At 35.7% G+C, this 21,919-nt stretch overlaps 1 protein-coding gene across 6 annotated transcripts in view; it reads right to left on the reverse strand.

The window, feature by feature from the left end:
• LOC101737404 (pseudouridylate synthase RPUSD2) overlaps positions 1–21,919 on the reverse strand; it is a 508,157-nt gene that overhangs the window by 90,354 nt on the left and 395,884 nt on the right. For 2 of the 6 annotated variants that reach the window (XM_012692956.4, XM_062668078.1), the window contains exon 2: positions 6,791–7,084. The exons of the other annotated variants lie outside the window; for them this stretch is intronic. In XM_012692956.4, coding sequence (XP_012548410.1) covers positions 6,791–6,976 — 186 coding nt within the window. In that variant the 5' untranslated portion in view covers positions 6,977–7,084. The remainder of the gene's footprint in view (positions 1–6,790; positions 7,085–21,919) is intronic. 6 annotated transcript variants of the gene reach the window in all.

Here is a 21,919-nt window from a genome sequence, read left to right on the forward strand (position 1 = left end):
TGGCAACGATTAGTAAAAATCGAATGAAAAGAATTACGGTATGCGGCCGTATAAGCAGTACTATAAGTGGCGAGTTAAAGACTCATTGGTTTAGTTCTTTTTAGGCGGATATCCGAGCTACGCACAGTTAAATATAGACTTTATTCTCAAGGGTTTACAGTTGAAGTGTTTTGATGTCAGTGTGGTTTTTACGTTTGTGTTTCTAGGGTATAATTAATTTGATCGATCGTTTTGGATTCGGTTGGTGATGTGAAGGGCAGTAGTAGTGTATTAGTATCACGGAAATTTTACACAAAATTATTGACGATTTCTTGTTACTTAATTGAATTAAGTATTATTTATCAATTGTGATTGGTGTCATTTTTGTATATTTTACTACCTATCGAGTGAACTGGTTTACTGGTACACAAAGATCTCAATGTGGATGCGGTCATCCATGATTGCGGAATTCACGTTGTTAATGTCTATGGACTCCGGTAACCGCTTAACATCAGGTGGCCCGTGAGCTCGTTCACCCGTCTAAGCAATAAAAAGAAGGAAAATAAGCACACAGCCCAGTTGATGGTAAGTGGCGACCGTCGCTCATGGACGTCAAAAATGCCAGGGGAATAGCCGTGGTACGCATGAAAAGACATGCTTACTTTGGTAATCCAATTCCAGAGCGTTTTTATCAATAAGGCATTTCTATAATCTGTTTAGTTTGACATCATTTACGTTGTCTTTGAGAATTTCTAGAACTCTCACAGTTCCATCGATCAATGTCCGTGAGACCAGACTAGGTAATTCAAAGCTGACAAAGCCCTCTGCATATTCTGAAATATTCACTGCCAAGTATAAATCTTCCACGCTTTTTTGTGTTTACATCGTTTAATATGTATAACATATATTTTGGATTCGAACGAACCTGTTATTTAGAAGCCAACAAAAGATCCACCAGGACAAGTTCAATTCTAAAACCAATCTTAAGCCCATCAGCTTACGAACTATAGCCGCCCCGAAAAAAAAAAAAAGGATTTTAATGGCTACTCTCCCAAGCCAAAAACTATACAATTTGGATAAGACAGCCGTCGTGAGGCTGCTAATCAGAAAGAAACTAAAATTAACATGTTACGAAGACGCCATATAATATATGGGATGTTTTTGACCGTAAATCATGGGGTAATAGCCACCATAGGTCCGGACATTAGCTTACTTCAATTTACACATGAATACAATACGCCCTTAGGTCAGAGCTGTCTGTTGGAGCGATTTAAATTACGACTTTAGTATGTTCTTTAGATTGATCTTCAATCTTAAAATTAATTAAAAATAAATAAACAAATTAACTTCTTCGAATTTTGCGAGTCGTATCTAAAAATAGCTTTACGGCTTAATCACACGTTTGTTGTGGCCGATGACAGCGTTTGGGTACTGATGTCTATGGGCCCTGAACACTAATTAATATCAGGGGGGTCGTGAACTCGCTAATTCACATAAAGAAAACACACTAAGGAAAAGACTGAAAAAGCTTAGAAAATCCCGACACAAAGAGCACGATCGATTTGTTGTAAAAAATAACAAAACGTTACATTTTTCTCTATGAATTGACTCGGTCATATTTTGTTAAATGTTTTCTATTTTTATCTTAATTAATATGAAAATTTAACCTTGTTTCTGAATATACATCAATTTAATAAACGAGATAACTACATGAAGCGGAAACATAATGTTTACAGATATAGATTTACCAGACTCCACAACATTTATCATGTTATAGAGCATCGCAGGATCTAAAATTAAATCAAAGTTTTTAAAAGATTATCTTCTCTATATTTTACACGATACTCATAATTATATCCGTAGTTCGAATTATCCATTATGGAAAACAACATAGTTATTTTTATTTAATTCCGATATTTTCATATTTATCTACCTTTTAAACCTTCTCTGGACTTCCCCAAATAATTCAAGACCAAAATTAGCCAAGTCGATCCAGCCGTTCTCGAGGTTTAGCGAGACTAAGGAACAGCAATTAATTTTATATATATAGATAGATTAACAAAATTGTAAGCAATTAATTTCAAAGTTATCAGTTACTATTGTAACGCTCGAAATTTTAAGTGAATAGCTAATCTATCTAATCGATATACGTATGGTTTTACTGTTATTAGCTTAGCAAAAGCGTTGCATAGTACAATTATTATAATCTGTGCATTTTGACAATGGACCGCTGACGGACTTTTTGGCGGGATCGCGAGGAGTGAAGTTGTGTGATTTGTTTTATTTTGTTTATTTAGTGTTTCTTCAGGTTTAAATGTGTAATAACGGTGGTTCATGAACTGATGGTGAAACATGACCTAACTGTCAATATCTGTGAAAGTGCACAAATGTGGGAAAATGAAACAAAGCCGCTGGACGTAACTTCTCGGGATCCTCCAAAAAGTCCACTGAAAAAAATCTCAGTAAATGGCCACCATTTTATTGAGATTATATTTTATCCCAGTTGATTAATATCTCAAATTAATCATCTTCATTTCATTTTACTCCATAATTTTATTTTTCATAAATATGTGAATATCAACTAAAATAAGACATGACTTAAAGGTCTTAGTTACCAGCTCATAAAATCCCTTAAAAAAATGGATTGCTGATCGATGCTTGGAATGACTAAAAGCACCGAGCGTGTGTCCGGGGTGGGAGTGGGTGGTGAGGATCTGATCCGGAATTACGTGTTTAGGAGGATGGCGTTCTATGTTGCTTAGTCGCCTAGATTGGGTATGTAGAGGCAACCATAATAATAGGGTTATCGTGTCGCGCAGATTCTTCTAAAAAACCATCACCATCGCGCGTTTCAATCAAGAGGTACTCAGCCATTGTTACAATGAATCTGAGACTAATTAACAAATTACTCAAGAAAGCCGCATTTGGGATGAGATGTATCCTCGAGTAAGCTTGAAGCTCCAGTAAACGCTCAACACCAATGGATCGTCATTACCTCCTCAACAGATACATATGTACGTACAGTGGTATTGAAGATAAATTTGCATCCAGTATTGTTAATGTCGGAATATGGACGTTCATGAATATAATTTTAATGGCATTTGAACGGGCAACAAAACAAAAACTGACAGCTCTCAGAGAAAAGCTATTATCGTCAGAGAACTTAATTTGTTTTGATACAAGAGTAGCTGAGCGGTGTAAAGGCTTTTAACTTTAATCCGATGACACGATGCCGGGACGATTAAACGGTCTACCCGACCTTAGAACTAGTACCAATTACTTACAAGGCCTCTAAAGCCACAAGAGAAAGCGACTTAGTGTACCTTTACAAAGCATTTTAAAAAAAAGTTACACTTTTTTTTTCCCTACCTATGCTGATAGCCTTGAGAGGCTATTTCAGCTTCGCCCTGACGTGTAAGTGAGCTCACGGGGCTCAAACCGGAGTGTTGCTAACACTGGCCCTAACAAGAGCAGTGCTTCGCAGAATCTACCGCCGGATCGGAAACGCGACCCACTGAGAAGATCCGGCGAGAAACTCAGTGGGCTGTGTCTGTGGGTTAATTCGCTCGTCGAGCCCTTCGTCGCAAGGGACGGGTTCGACGAGGACGGTGACAGGTGCTTGTGGTACCTAAAATCACCGTTAATGGATCGGAAGGATCCGTAATGACGTGTTTTGGGCGACGACATTTACACGCGTTCATATCAGAGTAAATACACCAAAGTACGCATGAATCGCGCTAGCTATTATTTCAAAGAAATGTTGCAGATTTGTGTTGCTTTTGAAAGAAGGGTCACGAAATGGAACCGCCGTGATTCTCGCTTGAAGAATGACATGTTATAACAGCTATGATAACACCATACATGAAACAAGCTCCGAAAGTAAACATTCGGACCAATTTAACGATATTGTACCAAATACAGACTGCTTCGCGAAACGTCTCCACTTTGCTATAGGAATACCGAAGCAATACTTTTTATGAGCATTACTTTAAATTTTGACTTGGGTCTTGGTTTGAATTTGGGTCAGTTGTAAAAACCATTTTACAAATGACCCAAATTATTGATTGAATCATATTTTGGGATAATTATTTTGTAATTTTCAAGCAATTACTAGAGCTTTATGTTTTGAATTTAGATATGTTTGGGACTGAGAAAAGGATAAGATTTAGGACTCACTCTGTATTTCGTTGATTCAATTTTCTCACTGGCGAGAGTTATATGTGCTGATTGATCAACAAATCACAATTTTATTGTTTTTGCACCGGCACCATGTTTTAGTTTTTTTTACACACTTCGCGCCATTTTTATACGCACGTAGTTTTTCTTGTAGTGTCAACAGATGGCGTGGATAGGGGATTGAGGAAGGAATAAGGAAAAGGAAGTCCCAACACTTTATACATGTGTTTTCAAAATAATATAAAAAATTCTAAGTTATAAAAAAACACCGTCAATTTCAAATTCGCAAACTTTAACAGACTCATAATCTTTTAACTTGCACCAAACATAGACGAGTACAAGTTAAGCCTGTCCCACCGATATTCAGTTAATAATAGCAAATTTAAGATTAATGAAATAAAGGGACAGCTCCCAAATAAAGACATCGACGTTAGAGATTTTACACGGAAAGGGACGATTTGTTCCTTATTAAAATCACAGTAAATCATTTGGAAACTTATAACCTTGGCGTCTTTAGTATTTAGTGCTTAAGAAGAGTGAATGGAGAATGAGGTATTACTACTTGTTGTGGTTTAGAGAATTCGAGAGTATTCTTCCACAGCTCTGATAGATATTTTGATTAAAAGCATTAAAAAAGTATGTACAAAACGCTTTAAAAGTTTATTTGAAATTCTCAATTTTCTCAAATTGTTATTCGCATATTTTTGTCATACGCAAAGACCAATGGCTCAAAACAATACAAACAAAACAAAATAATGCACTAATACTACATTTTTTTGTTTCCTATTACACAAACGATTTGAAACTTCGAACCGAAAACGTACGAATCCAATCTTTACCATAACAAACGTTCTTATTAACAGAATTCAATACGAATTTTTATTAGAAACCCTAGAGCAGAGACCTCGCCGCCTCCCATCAGTTCTAAATTACCTCCAGTAATAGATACTGAACCCTTGTCAGCCTTTTTTTCTTTCTATTACGTCGTTTTTGTTCCCACACAATAGTTAGCTTTGAACACTGAGCGTTTGACGACTTCGATATTTAGGGAATGCACACAGATGAAATTAATATTGGGTAAAATGGATTTTATTGGATCATGGAAATCATATTCATCTATCATGCTGCGTCCCTATACGCAATGACTTCTTATGCGTTACGTTAAGAGTAGTTGAGCTCACGGCCTGTTTGGTTTGACGTGGTTAGTTGAACTCATTAGTATTGTCATATCCGATTGGCGTCGCCCAATTTCGTCCAAAGAACTTTCAGTACATCATCATCATCATCATCATCATTTCAGCCTATCGCCGTCCACTGCTGAACATAGGCCTCTCCAATAGATTTCCAGTGTGACCGGTCCATTGCCACCTGCATCCAACGAGACCCAGCGCTTTTTACTAGGTCGTCGGTCCATCTAGTAGGTGGCCGTCCCACACTGCGCTTGCCAGTACGTGGTCGCCACTCCAGGATCTTTCTGCCCCATTTCAGTACGTATATCCGATATTTCAAACTAGAACTCATAATTGTTCAGAATATCCATGCGTGCTCACCACAATACGCCATACAAACGATAATTATGCAAACTTATAAATTCAGCGGGTTTGACTTTTATTACACGTTGCTGTTCCTTCATCGTGTGTTCGACGATAATAAAATTATTATGGGTAATATGATGTGTTTGCGATGTGCATAACTTAAGTTAACATATGAACTGACTGTTGTTACTTCGCATGGTAGTATACCTATTATACGATTTGACATATTCACGTTAGTAATTCATAAAAAAGAATGCCATAATAAAATATGTAAATTATTAGGCATTAGTAGCTTTATAAATTAGACTAAATGAATACCATCGCATGTAAATTTATATAATGGATTTATTATTTAAAAAAAAAAAACAGAGTCTCCTAACGACCACAATATGCGTAGGTCTTTACAGGTAAAATAAAAGAATTACAAAGAGGATTCTTTTTAAGGAATGAAAGGAAATGTATGCCTCCGTTTTATTGGAGATGGGACAGGCTGATTGTGTTGGCGCATTGTTAAGGAGACCAATAGACTAGAGTTATGATCTGGTGGTTTCAATGGAATATTCGGATTCCTTGAAATAAATGCTCCGTACGAAATATGCGCATTTGAAATGGTTTTTCTTAAATGTGTATTTTTCTTTTGTTCTTTTAGAACCTTACTTTATGAATATGCTGTACTTCAATATTGTGGATTTCGTTTAAGGATTGATATAATTTCAATTCCCTTTCGTAATGTACTTCGCATTGTCAAGCAACCATTATCATACTCTATTTTAACGTGCAGTTCATCTACTATTTTGTGTTGTGACGTAGTATAGAAAATGCTTCATTCATGTTACATTTTGTAATTAGATTCATCATTAGTCTTCAATATTAAATTGATCAACAAAATTATAGTTCAGAATAATTATTGATATAGTTACTGTTAATTATAATGATTTGTCTATTTCCTCACTGTAGGTATCTTGGCGAGGAAAATTAAACTAAACGTAGATATTACTCTAAGTATTTCGGTATATGTATGAGATCATAATTTTAAAACGTAAATAAGTGCGGGGATGCTTATGCCCAAATTACTTTTATTATGGACTTGCGTATCCTACCTTTCTGCCTGGTTGCGCCTGATGTTGTATCTGCGGTGGGGCTATAAGCCGAAGAGGGGGCGGTGCGGGCGGTAACGCTGCCAAGAGCGGAGGCACCAATGGTACCATGCCGCCCATTGGCAACGCTACCGCAAACTTCTGCATTCCCATTGTCCATGGCAGGAACCAGCCCCCCCCGGCCTGCATGCCCCCGCCGGCCCCGTACCACGCCAGCTCGATTACACTTGCATTCAACACGCACACACCGTTATCCCCGATCACCGAACATCAGAACTTGTATTCACTTTACACTACCTGTGGACAAAAAACGGAATTTCATTATAAAAATTATAATATTGAAAGGAACATGGTAGAAGATAAGACGATCTACCAAATGTAACTAACCATGTATTGTCATAGCAACTCTTGTTTAAGTTTTCTGCATCTTATCTTGATCTTTAATTATTGAATGAGATATGAAATTTTGATTAGCGCTAATCAGGTTTTTCTTGAAAAATTCAAACATCTTCAGAGCCAAATCCAAGCACAAAGTTCGGTATCTAGTTCAATCGAATTCTTAAAATATATTTTCTAAAATTAACTCCTTGAAACGTCTGTCCATCTGGGTCTGGCAGCCCAGCGGGTGATTAAAGCACAAACGATTTCACGGCAAAAAACTCGGTCACACGACAAACCGGCTGTTTTCTTTCTGTTTCCGTTCGGGAAAAGAAGTCTTTGATGTATCGCGATCAGCGAAGGACGTGTGTGACGTCGGGCTATTGGCGAGACGATTGATGTTCAACGATCGTGTGTGATAATGAACTATCGATCTCGACAATATGATTGCTATTACACTTTTCGACATTGGTGACAGATAAGATATCATTTTTAGAGAATTAATGACTGTTGCTAATCTAAAAGTGGTATTCAATTCTTATATGTGTAATATGTGTTAGTCAAAACAGTTTTCGACCTGATAAATAAATTTTGGGTACAAAAAAATTGATTGTTGGCACATTTATCGTTGTCGGGTTCCGATAATCAAGCATCATTCAATTATAGAATGAGTTTGAAAGTACCATCCGATAAAAAAAAAACCAAACATATGTAATAAACATTTCAGCATACCTTCGGTAGCACTCATTTTTATTGTAAAAAACACTGTACACAAACTTCATTTTGTCGTTAAAATATAAATTTATAAACATTTTTTTTTTTTATAAAACTACCGCTCATTAAAACCGAAACGAGACAATTAATTTAATTTCTAGACAGTCACTAACAGAATTATGTTATTTTATGTTTTTTTTTTTTTCTGGTAGTTTTAAAAGCAGACGTATGTATTGAGCTTCAGCCAAGAATTCAACAAAAGAAAATACAAAATGGCAGTACGAAAGCCACTATAAACGTTATACTGTTACTGTGCTGTGTTTGGTAACGACGAAGAGTCAAGTAAAATTCTCAAATGGACCGGCAGTATCATCTTGTTACACATTAGAAGTGCGAAAGCAAAATCAAATAACAGCCAAAGCGTTATTATGTACACACCATTTATTGCATCATCTATTATAACAATTGCTATCTTTGTTTTTGCTAGCAGATTGATTCGAAACTATTTTTTTTATTGCCCTTGTAGGCAGACGATCATACAGCCCATCTGATGGTGAGTGGTTATCGTCGCCCATGGACTTCAGCAATGCAAGGGGTAGAGCCAAGCCGCTGCCTACCGCTTAATACTCTCCGCAAACCTCGTTTAAAGAAGGATACAGTGTCACTAGACACGGCTATTAAGGTTTTGGCCATATTATCACAAGCAATGTCCGACGGATGGTGTTATGGTGTATTTAAATTATCGTTTTCTTCTTAATTATGATTGAAAAAATTTAAATTTCTCGGTTTATGATCTCACTCTTTTTGGTAGACCAATCGTTCTGGTGAAGCTACGAATTTTTTTTTTGTTCTTAGATGGTTGGATGATCTCTCGGCCCAATTGGTTTTAGTTATCGGAGCCCATATACATCAACACCGTAAATTCCGAAACCAACCTTGAGACACGAGTCCTAAGTATTAGTTTTATTTAAAAAAAAGCCTTTTTTTATTGGTTAGATGGGTGGACGAGCTCACAGCCCTGGTGTTAAGTGGTTACTGGAGGCCGTAGACATCCACAACGTAAATGCGCCACCCACTTTGAGATATAAGTTCTAAGGTCTCAAGTCTCAAGTATAGTTACAACGGCTGCCCCACCCCTCTAACCGAAACACATTGCTGCTTCACGGTAGAAATAGGAAGGGTACCCACCCGCGCAGACTCACAAGAGGTCCTACCACCAGTAATTACGCAAACTATAATTTTGCGGGTTTGATTTTTATTACACGATGTTATTCCTTCACCGTGGAAGTAAATCGTGAACATTTGTCGAGTACGTTCCACTAATAGAATAAACGACAACTTTTGACACGAGATGTTGTCAAAAAATTTTAAATTTTCAAGACAAGGATTGTTTAAAAAAACAATTTTCAATGACTATAGATCAATTAATTATTTTTAAATCCGGAAATATTTTCAGGTCGAGCAATGTAAAAACTACAAAGAATATAAAGATATGCACTGGACGCGTGCGTCACGGGTTCTGGCAGATGTCAAAAACTGGACGTTTACTATCCGTTATATAAACACGAAACAATGTGTCAGAGACGTACAACATTTCGTGAAAAATGGAATGCATTATGTAAATGACGGACTGCCTCGGCAAAATGGACGCGGTTGCGCGAGAACAATCTGTGTATTATTTTAATAATATTAATACGTGAAGCAAAAACTTTGTATCCCTTTTTACGAAAATTGCGCGGACGGAGGAGTATGAAATTTTCGAGACTTATAGAGAATATAGAGAAGGAGTGTACAATGCTATTTTTTTTTAAAATAATGCATAAAAGATACATTAAATCAATAAAAAAAGCATTACACACACTCCCATGTATTTGACGCACACACGCATGCATACTATTTATTTATTGTCAAACTTTTGTTCTTGACGTCTGTGGTCAAATTGAGAATAGATTAAATATTGTTTGTCTTTATCAATATTTTTCTATAGTGTAGTCTTGGCGAAATTTGTGATTATAGAAGTATAATAATAGTCTTTGAAAACAGAATCATAATAGTGTACAAACTTATCATTTCAATTAATTATAGTCGAATTTCAACTACTGCGGGATCAATAGTTTTCATAATTTGACATTTACAATTTAGGGAGCGACCATCCGTTTTGACATCAAAGTTTGAGATTCGTTGGACGAAGAGGGCTTTGGTGTATCAAACGAAATACAAAGCGTAGATGAAACTTTTGAGTAGTCATTCAAAATTAGTGTAGGAAGAGCTCCTATCTTGATTTTAGAATGGCGAATCCGTATCGAGGGATGAAAAGCTATTTGGCTTAAGCAATATTTTTGCAACTTTACAGGAAAACCATTCAGAGTTTAAAATTTGGAAAAATTTGGAAAATAATAACAACATAACAAAAAAACTTCTGCAGCTATTTGAACAAGATAAACTTAATTGAATTTCAATTAAAAAGATCGAAGTGTTGATGCTAATACCAAATGAAAACGGATCGTTAATTACAAAGATAAATAAACTTCGCCTATTAAGTGAAATGTCGCTTAAGCGGCTCGAACGAAATATGCGTCTAACTCTTTTGTCCGTAGATCTTGTAGGTTGTGTGATGCTAAGTTCTCTAATGCTGACATCTTTTGCTTGTCACTTGTAGCATATAGAAAAGCTATTTTAAAATATTTATAAGGTGATTTGGTTCGATGAGTATTATAGTCTTATAGTGTAAGTTGATGTACAAAATAATGTGTGCGTATTGTGTTGCTTTTGTTTTTTTGTAACTTAAATTTCTTAATTTCTTTTTGTTCACTTTTTACTTATATGTAATTTTGATTGTGGAAACATATTTGGTTATTGTTTTAGCTATTTTTTTAAATGTTATATGTTTGTATTGTAGTGTTTGTTTCCCAAATAAATAAAATAAAACCAAATTTCCTATCACCAATCGATATATTAACTAATTTTTACCAATTATAATAAAATAAAACATTTGTATCTTTTCTGTATACAAGTTATTGATGAATATCAAATAGCTTGATGATTTCAAATTCTAATCAAAGAAGCAAGACTATAAAATAGATCAATTATTTTTAAATCTGGAAATATTTTAAGGTCGATCGATTTTAATTTTCAATCAAAGAAGCAATTATAATGGTGGTGTGATATTATAGTGATACTAACAATTTCTATTTTCAATTTATTAAATCAAGTTCATCTGCTTATTGAAAGTGATAAAAATGTTAATGTTTTTTTTTATTGCTTACATGGGTGGACGAGCTCACAGCCCACCTCATGGTAAGTGGTTACTGGAGCCCATAGACATCTACAACGCAAATGCGCCACCCACTTTGAGATATAAGTTCTAAGGTCTCAGAATAGTTACAACGGCTCCCCCACCCTTCAAACCGAAACGCATTACTGCTTTACGGCAGAAATAGGCGGGGTGGTGTTACCTACCCATGCGGACTCACAAGAGGTCCTACCACCAGTAAAAAATTATAACTTTGATATGTTTGAAGTAATGTAATGATAAGTTTGAAGAAGACTGCATTACATCGTCCATTTTATTTGGACAGTTGAGTTATCTTTTATTATTCGGAATGTACAGTGTTTGTTTACTTTGTATCTCGACACAGATGGCGGAACCTGAGCGTTATATTTATTTCAAAACGATGTAGCATTTTCTTTTATTTTAAAATAGTATTAAAAAAATCTTATTACAGTTGTCCAATATTATTAAAACAGAGACCCGTAACTTCAATCGTTTTCATTTTGTGATTATAATAATAGAATACGTTTTATTTATCTGGAACAAAATAATAATATTAAATCTCCTGACTACGTACTCTTTGATTATCAAGGATCTTAAAGGGTCATGGATCATTCTATTACCGTACCCCCGTACGAGAAGATTATTGACGTCTAAAAATAGTAATGGATTGCGAATTGGAGTCGGTACAGAACTTCAGAGCCTAATTGAGGTTTATGAACAGTAAAATCCTTAGAGTAAACAAATCCATCGGTTTTGTGAGCAACGCTTATATTATATTTCTTGCGGTCTACATAAAACTCAAATGGAAAAAAAAACGAAGCTCAAATAAATTTCTATACGTCTTCATCGCTGTTATTCAATTTGATCAACAGGCAACTGATTGGGACTGAATTATTGGATCCTTTCAATCACGCTTCTTACATTTTACAATCGGAACCTCAAATCTATAAGACATTGATGATCACGCAACGTAAAGTGAATTAATGAGATAAGATTGATAATCATGAAGAGATTCAATGAACTATTGATTGAACGAGCGACTCGAGTCCTAGTTCAATAGTTATGTTCTAATGGACAAAAACATTTGATTTCATTGACTAAAAGAAGTATACCAATTAGGCTAACAACAGAACGGGGAGCTATTAAAGAAAAGATAGGCAGATATTTCACAAAGAAATGTGCTCAGACTAGACCCATAGAAACTTGAAATAATTAAAAGCTTTTATTGAAGGTAAAAATACTTAATGCAAATCATTAAGCTGTTTTCCAATATTTCAATTTAATATTTTACGGAAATACGGAAAAGGTACGGTAACCTTTGTTAAATATAGCCAATTTTGTTTCAACCAACATTAATTAAGGGTCATTACATTTTATTCGAAAATCAAATTTTGTTTCTTATTATTTTATTTTTAAGCATGGCATCCTGCTGGTCCAAGGTCTTGTTCCTTAATGGACTTGATTTTAATAATATTTTTTATTTGTTACCGAAATAAGTTCTCGTTTGATTTCTTCAAAGCTTACGGCATCCAATTCTGCGCGAAAAAAATCTCTACCATTATTAAAATCTTTAAAAAGAGGAAGAAAATGTATTTATTATCCTTTTTTTTCATGATTGGCCGACCGCTTCACAGGCTATTTAGTGTTGAGTGGTTACCGAACATCAATAAAGTAGATTAAAAGATGAGTCGTTAACTAAGTTAAGGTGTTTTTCTTTCAATACAGAAGCCAGTAATTTTCAATTACATTGCAATGAGTACGTTAATTTGAGAACGTAAATTTTTTGCGAGTATATTATTAACACAATTTTTTTCGTTACGACAACTATGGTACAATGTTGCTTCAGTCTCTTAGACACACTTTACGTTATTTTGGAACTGAACTAGTTGTGATTACGCAATTCAATGAACATAATTGAGTCCTTTGAATGCAGTATGCTAAAAGCGATCAAACGCTACCCCGATAGACTTATTGTTTATGTTAGGGTTGTTTACGACGCAGTTTCTCTCCCAAATTCTACGAAGTTAGGCGGAAAACTGGCACTGAACTAGGTTACTGGATGCACGCACGCAGTATTGGTCCACTTGAATTATAAACCTGTATTCGTGGATGTGGTATATGCTTATGTAAATTCGTAACGATCCTTGGATCGAAATAGGTATTTATTTTATTTTGATTGCTTAGATGGGTGGAAGAGCTCACAGCTCACCTGGTATTAAGTGGTTACTGGAGCCCATAGACATCTACAACGTAAATACGCCACCCACCTTGAGATATAAGTTCTAAGATCTCAGTATAGTTACAACTGCTGCCCTACCCTTTAGACCGAACTGCTTCACGGCAGAAATAAGCAGGGCGGTGGTACCCACCCGCGCGGACTCACAAGAGGTCCTACCACCAGAGGTTTTACCTATCTTTATAGTTACATATTTGTAGTTTCATTCTTCTCGACCTATGACCTTGTTGCGCGCTTTTTAATATAGGGGATCATAGTTTTCGATATGTTTTTCAGTATTATTATAGCAGTGGTATAAGGGAAGTATTTTTAATAATGCATTCGAAGATGCTAAATGCTAAGTAGTAACCTGTTAAGTATTTGTTGACATTTGCATAAACCATACAACGTGACGTCACACTGACATGACGCAAAAATAGAGATGCAAACAAATGCTAACAGTCAATGTTCTACAATTACTTTTTTTTTAAAGTTGTATTTATTTTATAAGTATTTCTCAACAAATACGTTTATTGGTAAATCAATGTAAACGGAACAGAAGTTATATATAATACAAGCAAACAAATCTTTCCTCTTTATAATATTAGTGTAGATATAGATTACTTTATTCTATCATCAATAGTTTTCGCAGCGCACGCGATGTAAAGAATATTTTCGGTAATTTTTTTAATCCTTGCGTTACATTATTGGAGTTTTAGCTAGGATCTCCAATTAAAAAAAAAAAAGATTATAGCCTATGTCATTCAGGGATAGTGTAGCTTCCAAACAGTGCAAGAGTTTTTAAAATCGGTTCAGTAGTTTCGGAGCCTATTCAATACAAACAAACAAACAAATCTTTCTTCCTTATAATATTAGTATAGATTTTTTTTTTTGATAAAGATAAAATTTGAGAGCCTCAGCCCTATTTGGTTACGGGTTCGTCGGTTTTCAATTGTTTGTCGATATATCGACGAACCCATTGTTCTCGTTCCTAAATCATAACAGAGCGTATTTTGTGGGTGTGTTATAATATAAGCGACTGACTATAAATGCTCCGATCTAGTTATAATATGATTAATCTGTATTTTATAAAATATCTAACAGTGAATTAGGTACACATAGTATTGCACATAGTATTGCAAAATATACAAGATACACATAGTATTGCAAAATATACAAGATACAAGACTAGGTGGTTTCGCATTATTGTAGATCGCGGCCTACTAGTTATTATCAGTAGTACCTGCCTAGTATTTAGGAATCTCTTATTATAGAGGGAAGTGTGATTTTTTTTTATTGCTTAGATGGGTTGACGAGCTCACAGCCCACCTCATGTTAAGTGGTTACTGGAGTTCATAGACATCTACAACGTAAATGCGCCACCCACCTTGAGATATAAGTTCTAAGGTCTCAGTATAGTTACAATGGCTGCCTCACCCTTCAAACCGAAACGCATTACTGCTTCACGGCAGAAATAGACAGGACGGTGGTACCTACCCGCGCGGACCCACATGAGATCCTACCACCAGTAATTACGCAATTTATAATTTTGCGGGTTTCATTTTTATTACACGAAGTTATCCTCCACCGTGGAAGTCAATCGTGAACATTTGTTAAGTACGTATTTCATTAGAAAAATTGGTACCCGCTTGCGGGATTCGAACACCACTGCATCGCTAGATACGAATGCACCAGACGTCTTTTCCTTTAGGCCACGACGACTCAAGTGTTCTAAATGTTTAGAGTTTTTATTTATCCCGCGCGTAACAATAGTAAAAAAAAATAGGAAAGGGGAAAAAAATCAATCAATAGTGTGGACATAGCCTCACCCATCAGTCTGGATCGATTATCGATTTGTAAGTCAAACTAATCGATTCGAAAGCGAGTGATTATTCGACCAGAATTTATTGCTTTCCGACGGGACCCTCCCACGTTTCGACAATGGATAATAGTAAAATGTTCTTTTGTAATTAAAATTCGTGGGAATGCGTCCCATTAGGGGGCCCTTTTATTGGTACGTGTATTGAAATAACGTTTAAAACGGTTCACGATGATCGATTTTGAACGAATCAAATGAACTAGTTTAGGATACAATTATACCCGTTTTTTTTACTGTAGCGCATGCCACTAGTATGACTACACTGATCATAGAAATAGGAATGAGTTGCGTTTGTTTGCTACAATACCGGTCTCATTGTTATTACTCGTATATAGATGAGAATTCGAACGACAATAGATATCTTAAAGAGAGTGCTGGCTTTGGTGTTGTCAAAATGTCCCAACAGCCAGTTTTACGTTTATAATTGATACCGCTTGTCTAGTAAAAAAGGGCTTAAAAGAAACCCAAAACTTTTCAACAGCAAGCCGAAATAAAAAGTAGAAAAATAACATAATTTTTATAATTAAAAAAAGAAAAACTCTTTGTGTGGGTATTTTTAAACACGCCGCCGAGCTGGGGCTGGAGAAAGACTTTTGCCCGACTCCGATCTTGTAGGAGGCGACTTACGATACGATACGTGCCCGATTCCGTTACTAACAGGTCAGGCTAGAAAAAGCGTGAGCACTAGTGAACGTTAAACGTTCATGACTTTGTGTGTATGCTTAGTCGGAATCCCAAAGGCCATTGAATGAGAGACGTGGATGAATAACACCGGATCACGAGATCCATTACGTATAATTAAATGGTGTAGTAATTAAATGATATGTATTTTTTTATTAGTATCATTCGTTCTAATTTTTTAATATTTTATAGAATATGGTAAAAAAGGAGTTTTTTTTATGTTTTTTTTTTATAAATAATTTGGCTCCAACGCCTTTGGCATTGATTTTGCCAATGTCAAAGTATTTACAAAAATGACAGGTGCTTAGAGAGGGAAAAAATTACTAAATCTAAATACAAATAAATTTGGTCGGTTTTTCCATACGCGTATCTGTAGTTTTAAAAGCAACTCAAACAAATATATGTTAAACTAACTACTTTAGAGATAAATATTATTAGCAGATAAAAAATTGCACAGTATATTGACATGTTTAGAATAGACTAAAGTTAAAAAAGTTAAAAAAGTTTTACAAAACTTGGGATTACGTAATTTCATTATGAGTCATTTGGAGGGACAAATTGGACACAACGGACTTAAACAAGAATTTGCTCTAAAATATAACTATTTGCCGCATGTGACGTAATGCGTTGAGATTGCTCTAAAAAAGTGAGAAAATTAATAAATTAATAAATAGACTAAGTTATAATTATACAGGTTTTTTGAAATGTCGTATCTCATTTTGGCGGAATTACGTTGTGATGTCTATTGACCTCGATAACCACTTAATACAAGGTGTCCGTGAGCTCGTTCACACATTTACGTAATAAATAAAACCACTCAAATTTTAAATTTATATATACCTAATTAAAAATTGTTCGTTTTATTTCCATTATGATATCTTCTGTAACATGAATTATTTTGTTAACAGTGCACATAATGAATATGCGCATACATAATATAACGCTTGAAAGGCAAAAGTGACTAAGCGACAATAACTGATTTGTACATAAATGATAGGCAATAACCATATTCGATGCGCAAAAAAAATATATTTCTAGGTCTATTAAAATCATTTCAATCCTACAGCTACTAGCTAGATTCTACTACAGTTAGATTCGTTCAAATAAATTTTGTTTTCAGGTAGTTCAACTTGAAATTAGTCTACTGTAAAGTTGACGCATTGTCGCTCAGTCACGTTTGCTTTTCAACCGTCGATATGTACATATGTTTATACATACGTAAAACGTGACGTCATAACTTGTAAAGCACACTATCTGTCTAATATTTAAAAAAAAAACCTTATCTGATCCGATTTTAAAATGTTGCTTATTCTTACTCGGTTATTTAATTCTTGGTCAACTTTTTAGTGTTTAATTGTAAGCTAAGAAAGTCAACGAACAAACGCTGGTGGCTTTGATATAAATTATAAATTTGCATTTGCTTTCGTGTTCGCATTTAGTGCCATTCAATATTATTGAGATAAATTGTTCATTAATTATGTTAACATTTTTTGGAAACGTAATGTGTTTCTTTAATTGGCTCATGTTTGGGAAAACATCCTCTGTACCCTGTGTCTAGTTAAATGCTGTTGAAACATTGTTGATTAAATAAATAAATAAATAAAAAAATAAAATCTTACGTCATTAATCATCAACTAGTTTAAGTTTTAGGCACATATGAAATTAATTCCGATAGATATTTTTTTTAATAAACAACAAATGATAAGAATCAATTAAAACAGAAAATTCAATAAAATGCCAACCGAAAAAAATGCTTTAACATTCGAAGTAAGAGCAACGGGTAAAACTCTCGTTTTTTAATGCATTTTTGATGTAATAAATAACAATCAGGCTCTTTGAAGTTTACCTTGTTGGCGTTTGGGGTTTAAGATGACTTTATACTTGCCGAATAACGCTGCTTCTTGTATTCTTGCTTGCTTCTTGAACTCAACTAGATCAGAGAAACAAGAACCTTTTTCTTAATTGGTTCTGAGTACCCTCTGCGCTATAACATGGTAGAACAAATCCTTTTTTTGTAAATTTACATAAAGCCTAATATCAGAAAGGTATGGCTCAAAAATTGTTATGATTTGGAGTTTTTTGACGACCAAATTCAATCAATCAAGAATTACCACTGTTAAGTCTATGCGAATCAAACAGTGAATTTTGTCCTTATCATGAAATTGAAAACGACTACTACTACTACCTTACTAGTGGTGGGACCTCTTGTAAGTCCGCGCGGGTAGGTACCACTACCCTGCCTATTTCTGCCGTGATGCTTCACAGCAGAAATAGGCAGAAATAGAATTACTGCTGTAATGCGTTTCGGTTTGAAGGTTGGGGCAACCGTTGTAACTATACTTGAGACCTTAGAACTTATATCTCAAGGTGGGTGGCGCATTTACATTGTAGATGTCTATAGGCTCCAGTAACCACTTCGCACCAAATGGGCTGTGAGCTCGTCCACCCATCTAAGCAATAAAAAAAGACGAATGTGGACGAATAGCATTGAAACCAAACGTGCTATTCATGTCCCTAATTGGCGGAATTATCTGGACGAAGAAAAACTAACATCAACTATGATAAACGTCATTAGCACCGTAATTTTGTATATAAATTATGAACATTATTATATTAATAAAACGAACTTTATACGATGTGTATAAATCCAAAAGCAGGAAGACACATACGCTGTACTTAATTTTTTATTGTTTATAAATGTTTTAGTGCTGCGTTGACCTTGAAAGCTCCTATCACAACTTCGACGAGGTCATCGACACTGCTCGACGGTAATTAACCAGTGTAAAAGCTAATTGATCATTAAAAAAACAATTTACAGCATTCGTAAGATATTCTTTGTACCGGTCGAGAATTGCTGATGAGATGAGATATGGCAAGGTACTATTACCTACACATTTCTGTTGTTTACGATTCTAATGTGTCCAATAAATAAATAAAACCGACCAAATATATACAGTGTGACTAAGCCTTTCATATGGTGGTGGTTTATTTGGTGGTAGGACCTCTTGTGAGTCCGCACGGGTAGTTGCCACCACCCTGCCTATTTCTGCCGTAAAGCAGTAATGCGTTTCGGTTTGAAGGGTGGGGCAGCCGTTGTAACTATACTGAGACCTTAGAGAACTTAAATCTCAAGGTGGGTGGCGCATTTACGTTATAGATGTCTATGGGCTCCACTAACCACTTAACACCAGGTGGGCTGTGAGCTCGTCCACCCATCTAAGCAATAAAAAAATAATTCTAAAACGCTATTTGTAATGTGATGGAGAACTATAAGTATTTGTCTTCGGCCGCGAATTGGCTTACTTTAAATATGAAAATACATGAGGTGGTGCGCCCGAGGTCGTATTAATTTTAAGGATTTTCTGTGACGTACAATGCTGCTTCGACGGAAATTACAAAGTACATTGCTGCGACAGTTTTAAAGCTTAGTTCATAGGAAGCGCACTCGAAGCAGTAATAAAGTGAAAATCGAATTTAATTAATCACTAGTCTCACTTCAATGTATCGTCTGCTTAATATTGAGTTCAAAAATCGAACGCGTAATTTATATGTATAGGTACTGATTAGATGAAAATGAATTTCGGTTCGTTTTTTTTTTTTTTGTTCGTAATCCTGTGTCCGTTCGTCGGTTTCATTCTTTTTGCGGATCGACTTGGGCCCGAATACAACGCGCTGCTTATTTATGAAGCATTGAATATTCCGGTTTTTTGCGAGGCGGAAAACGTCTTATTTTATTTGTGAACGACGATTTTTAAAGCCCCGTCATTATTTTAGCGAGACGCTATAGCGGAGGACTATATACGATATTTCGAGTCCTTTATTTGGTCTCTCCCTCATGTTTTGTAACATGAGGGAGAGACCAACTGGAAACATAATAATAATACGTATTTTTACTGGTGGTAGGACCTCTTGTGAGTCCGCACAGGTAGGTATCACCACCCCGCCTATTTCTGCCGTGAAGCAGTAAAGCGTTTCGGTTTGAAGGGCGGGGCAGCTGTTGTAACTATACTGAGACCTTAGAACTTATGTCTCAAGGTGGGCGGCGCATTTACGTTGTAAATGTCTATGGGTTCCAGTAACCACTTAACACCAGGTGGGCTGTGAGCTCGTCCACCCATCTAAGCAATAAAAAAAGGGTGCGTATACTTATGTACGTGCGTAAGAAGTTATATTTTATTTTTACTAAATTTATTTCTTTTTTATTTATTTAAATTTTAATCAATTTGAAAACAATCGATTAAACAACATCCTCAAACACGCATATTGGACATTTCGTGACATCGTATAAATTCGGTAATTCTCGGTACGGTTCGGAAAGTTCACCTGCGGCTATATTCAGACTCGCCAAGTTATGTCGGTCGTATTGTAATGAGCGATTTAGTGGGCAACTTCATTCTGTTAATTTTGTGTCACGGTGCGCGCGCATCGTAAAATTTCACTCTCATCAATTTTTCATAACGCGCCTAAATAAGTATAACTTCAAAAAAAAACGTGTCCAAAGTATTCGGAGATGCGAGGCGTGCATGAAACCACGAGTCTGATAAATAATAAAGGCGGTATTCTCAATAATACTATCAAACTTCAGAAGGCCATTGCGACGGCAGCTATAAAATTAATCGTCTGAACGAAATATAGGTCGAAATTTCGTCCCATAGCTCCGTGCTAGATGTTATGCCCTTAATGATAAAGTTGAAAATCGATTGTCTCCTGGAAAGTAGACGTAAACGTTTTCGTAGTTTTTAATCAAAATATTAAGAGGCCCTACAATAAATTAATAATCCAACGATAAGGAGTCTCGATACAGAGCCGACAAAATTTACTGCACAAATATAATACTGATTGCGAAATATATTTGTTAACAAATCTATACTCTATACTAATATTAGAGAGCTGAAGAGTTTGTTTGTTTGAACGCGCTAATCTCAGGAATTACTGGTCCGATTTCAAAAATTCTTTTTTATTTTTTATTGCTTAGATAGATGGGTGGACGAGCTCACAGCCCACCTGGTGTTAAGTGGTTACTGGAGCCCATAGACATCTACAACGTAAATGAGCCACCCACCTTGAGATAAAAGTTCTAAGGTCTCAACTATAGTTACAACGGCTGCCCCACCCTTCAAACCGAAACGCATTACTGCTTCACGGCAGAAATAGGCAGGGTGGTGGTACCTACCCGCGCGGACTCACAAGAGGTCCTACCACCAGCCAATTCTCTCAGTGTTAGATAGCCCATTTATTGAGGAAGGCTATAAACTATATAACATCACGCTAATACCAATACAAGCGGAGTACCAATAAATAATGTTTCAAAATCGGGTTTTTTTCCCTTTTGAGAGCTTCCGCTGCGTGCGCTGCAGAAACGGTTAAAGTTTCGCTAAAATAATGTTCCCCTTTAAAAGATCTAAAAAAAACTCCGCGACATCATATGTGTATGTGTTAAGGTTGGCTCACTATAACGTTTTTTATGCTAACCAAATTTGTTTTAAAATAAAGCATTATTTGTGAACTATTCCACGCGGACAAAGTCGCGGGAAAAAGCTAGTGTTTTATATAGGTAAAGTTTTCTTTATAAATGGCGACGCTTTACAAACGTTGAGTTATAAAGGTTGAGTATTGAACTAGTTAGATAGTCTTAACAATGACAGCCCATGTTAAGTAGTTTTTTTTTGGGCTGGGGGACGAACCTCCTACGTGGTCCCCACGCCTAGCAGGGACGCTTGGTATGTCGGACTAGACGGTCCGCAGATGTTAAATAGGTCACATTCATGAAGTTTGTATTCGGTTCTTAATAGGTCTGCAAACATTTTGTTTAGCAGCCGTCGATTATTAGGTGTGATACAGTCAAGTGCCTATTCCGTAATTTTGGCATAATTTAAAGGAGGTGCATTCTTAAGAAAAACAACATCTAATGCCAAATATAAGACGAAATATTTTTTGACAATTTTCGTTGAGATTAGTGTAATATCTGTTTTATCGTGCTCACCATAACCA

Source organism: Bombyx mori, chromosome 4 (genome assembly GCF_030269925.1).
Source record: "Bombyx mori chromosome 4, ASM3026992v2".
In the NCBI taxonomy this organism is placed as follows: domain Eukaryota; kingdom Metazoa; phylum Arthropoda; class Insecta; order Lepidoptera; family Bombycidae; genus Bombyx; species Bombyx mori.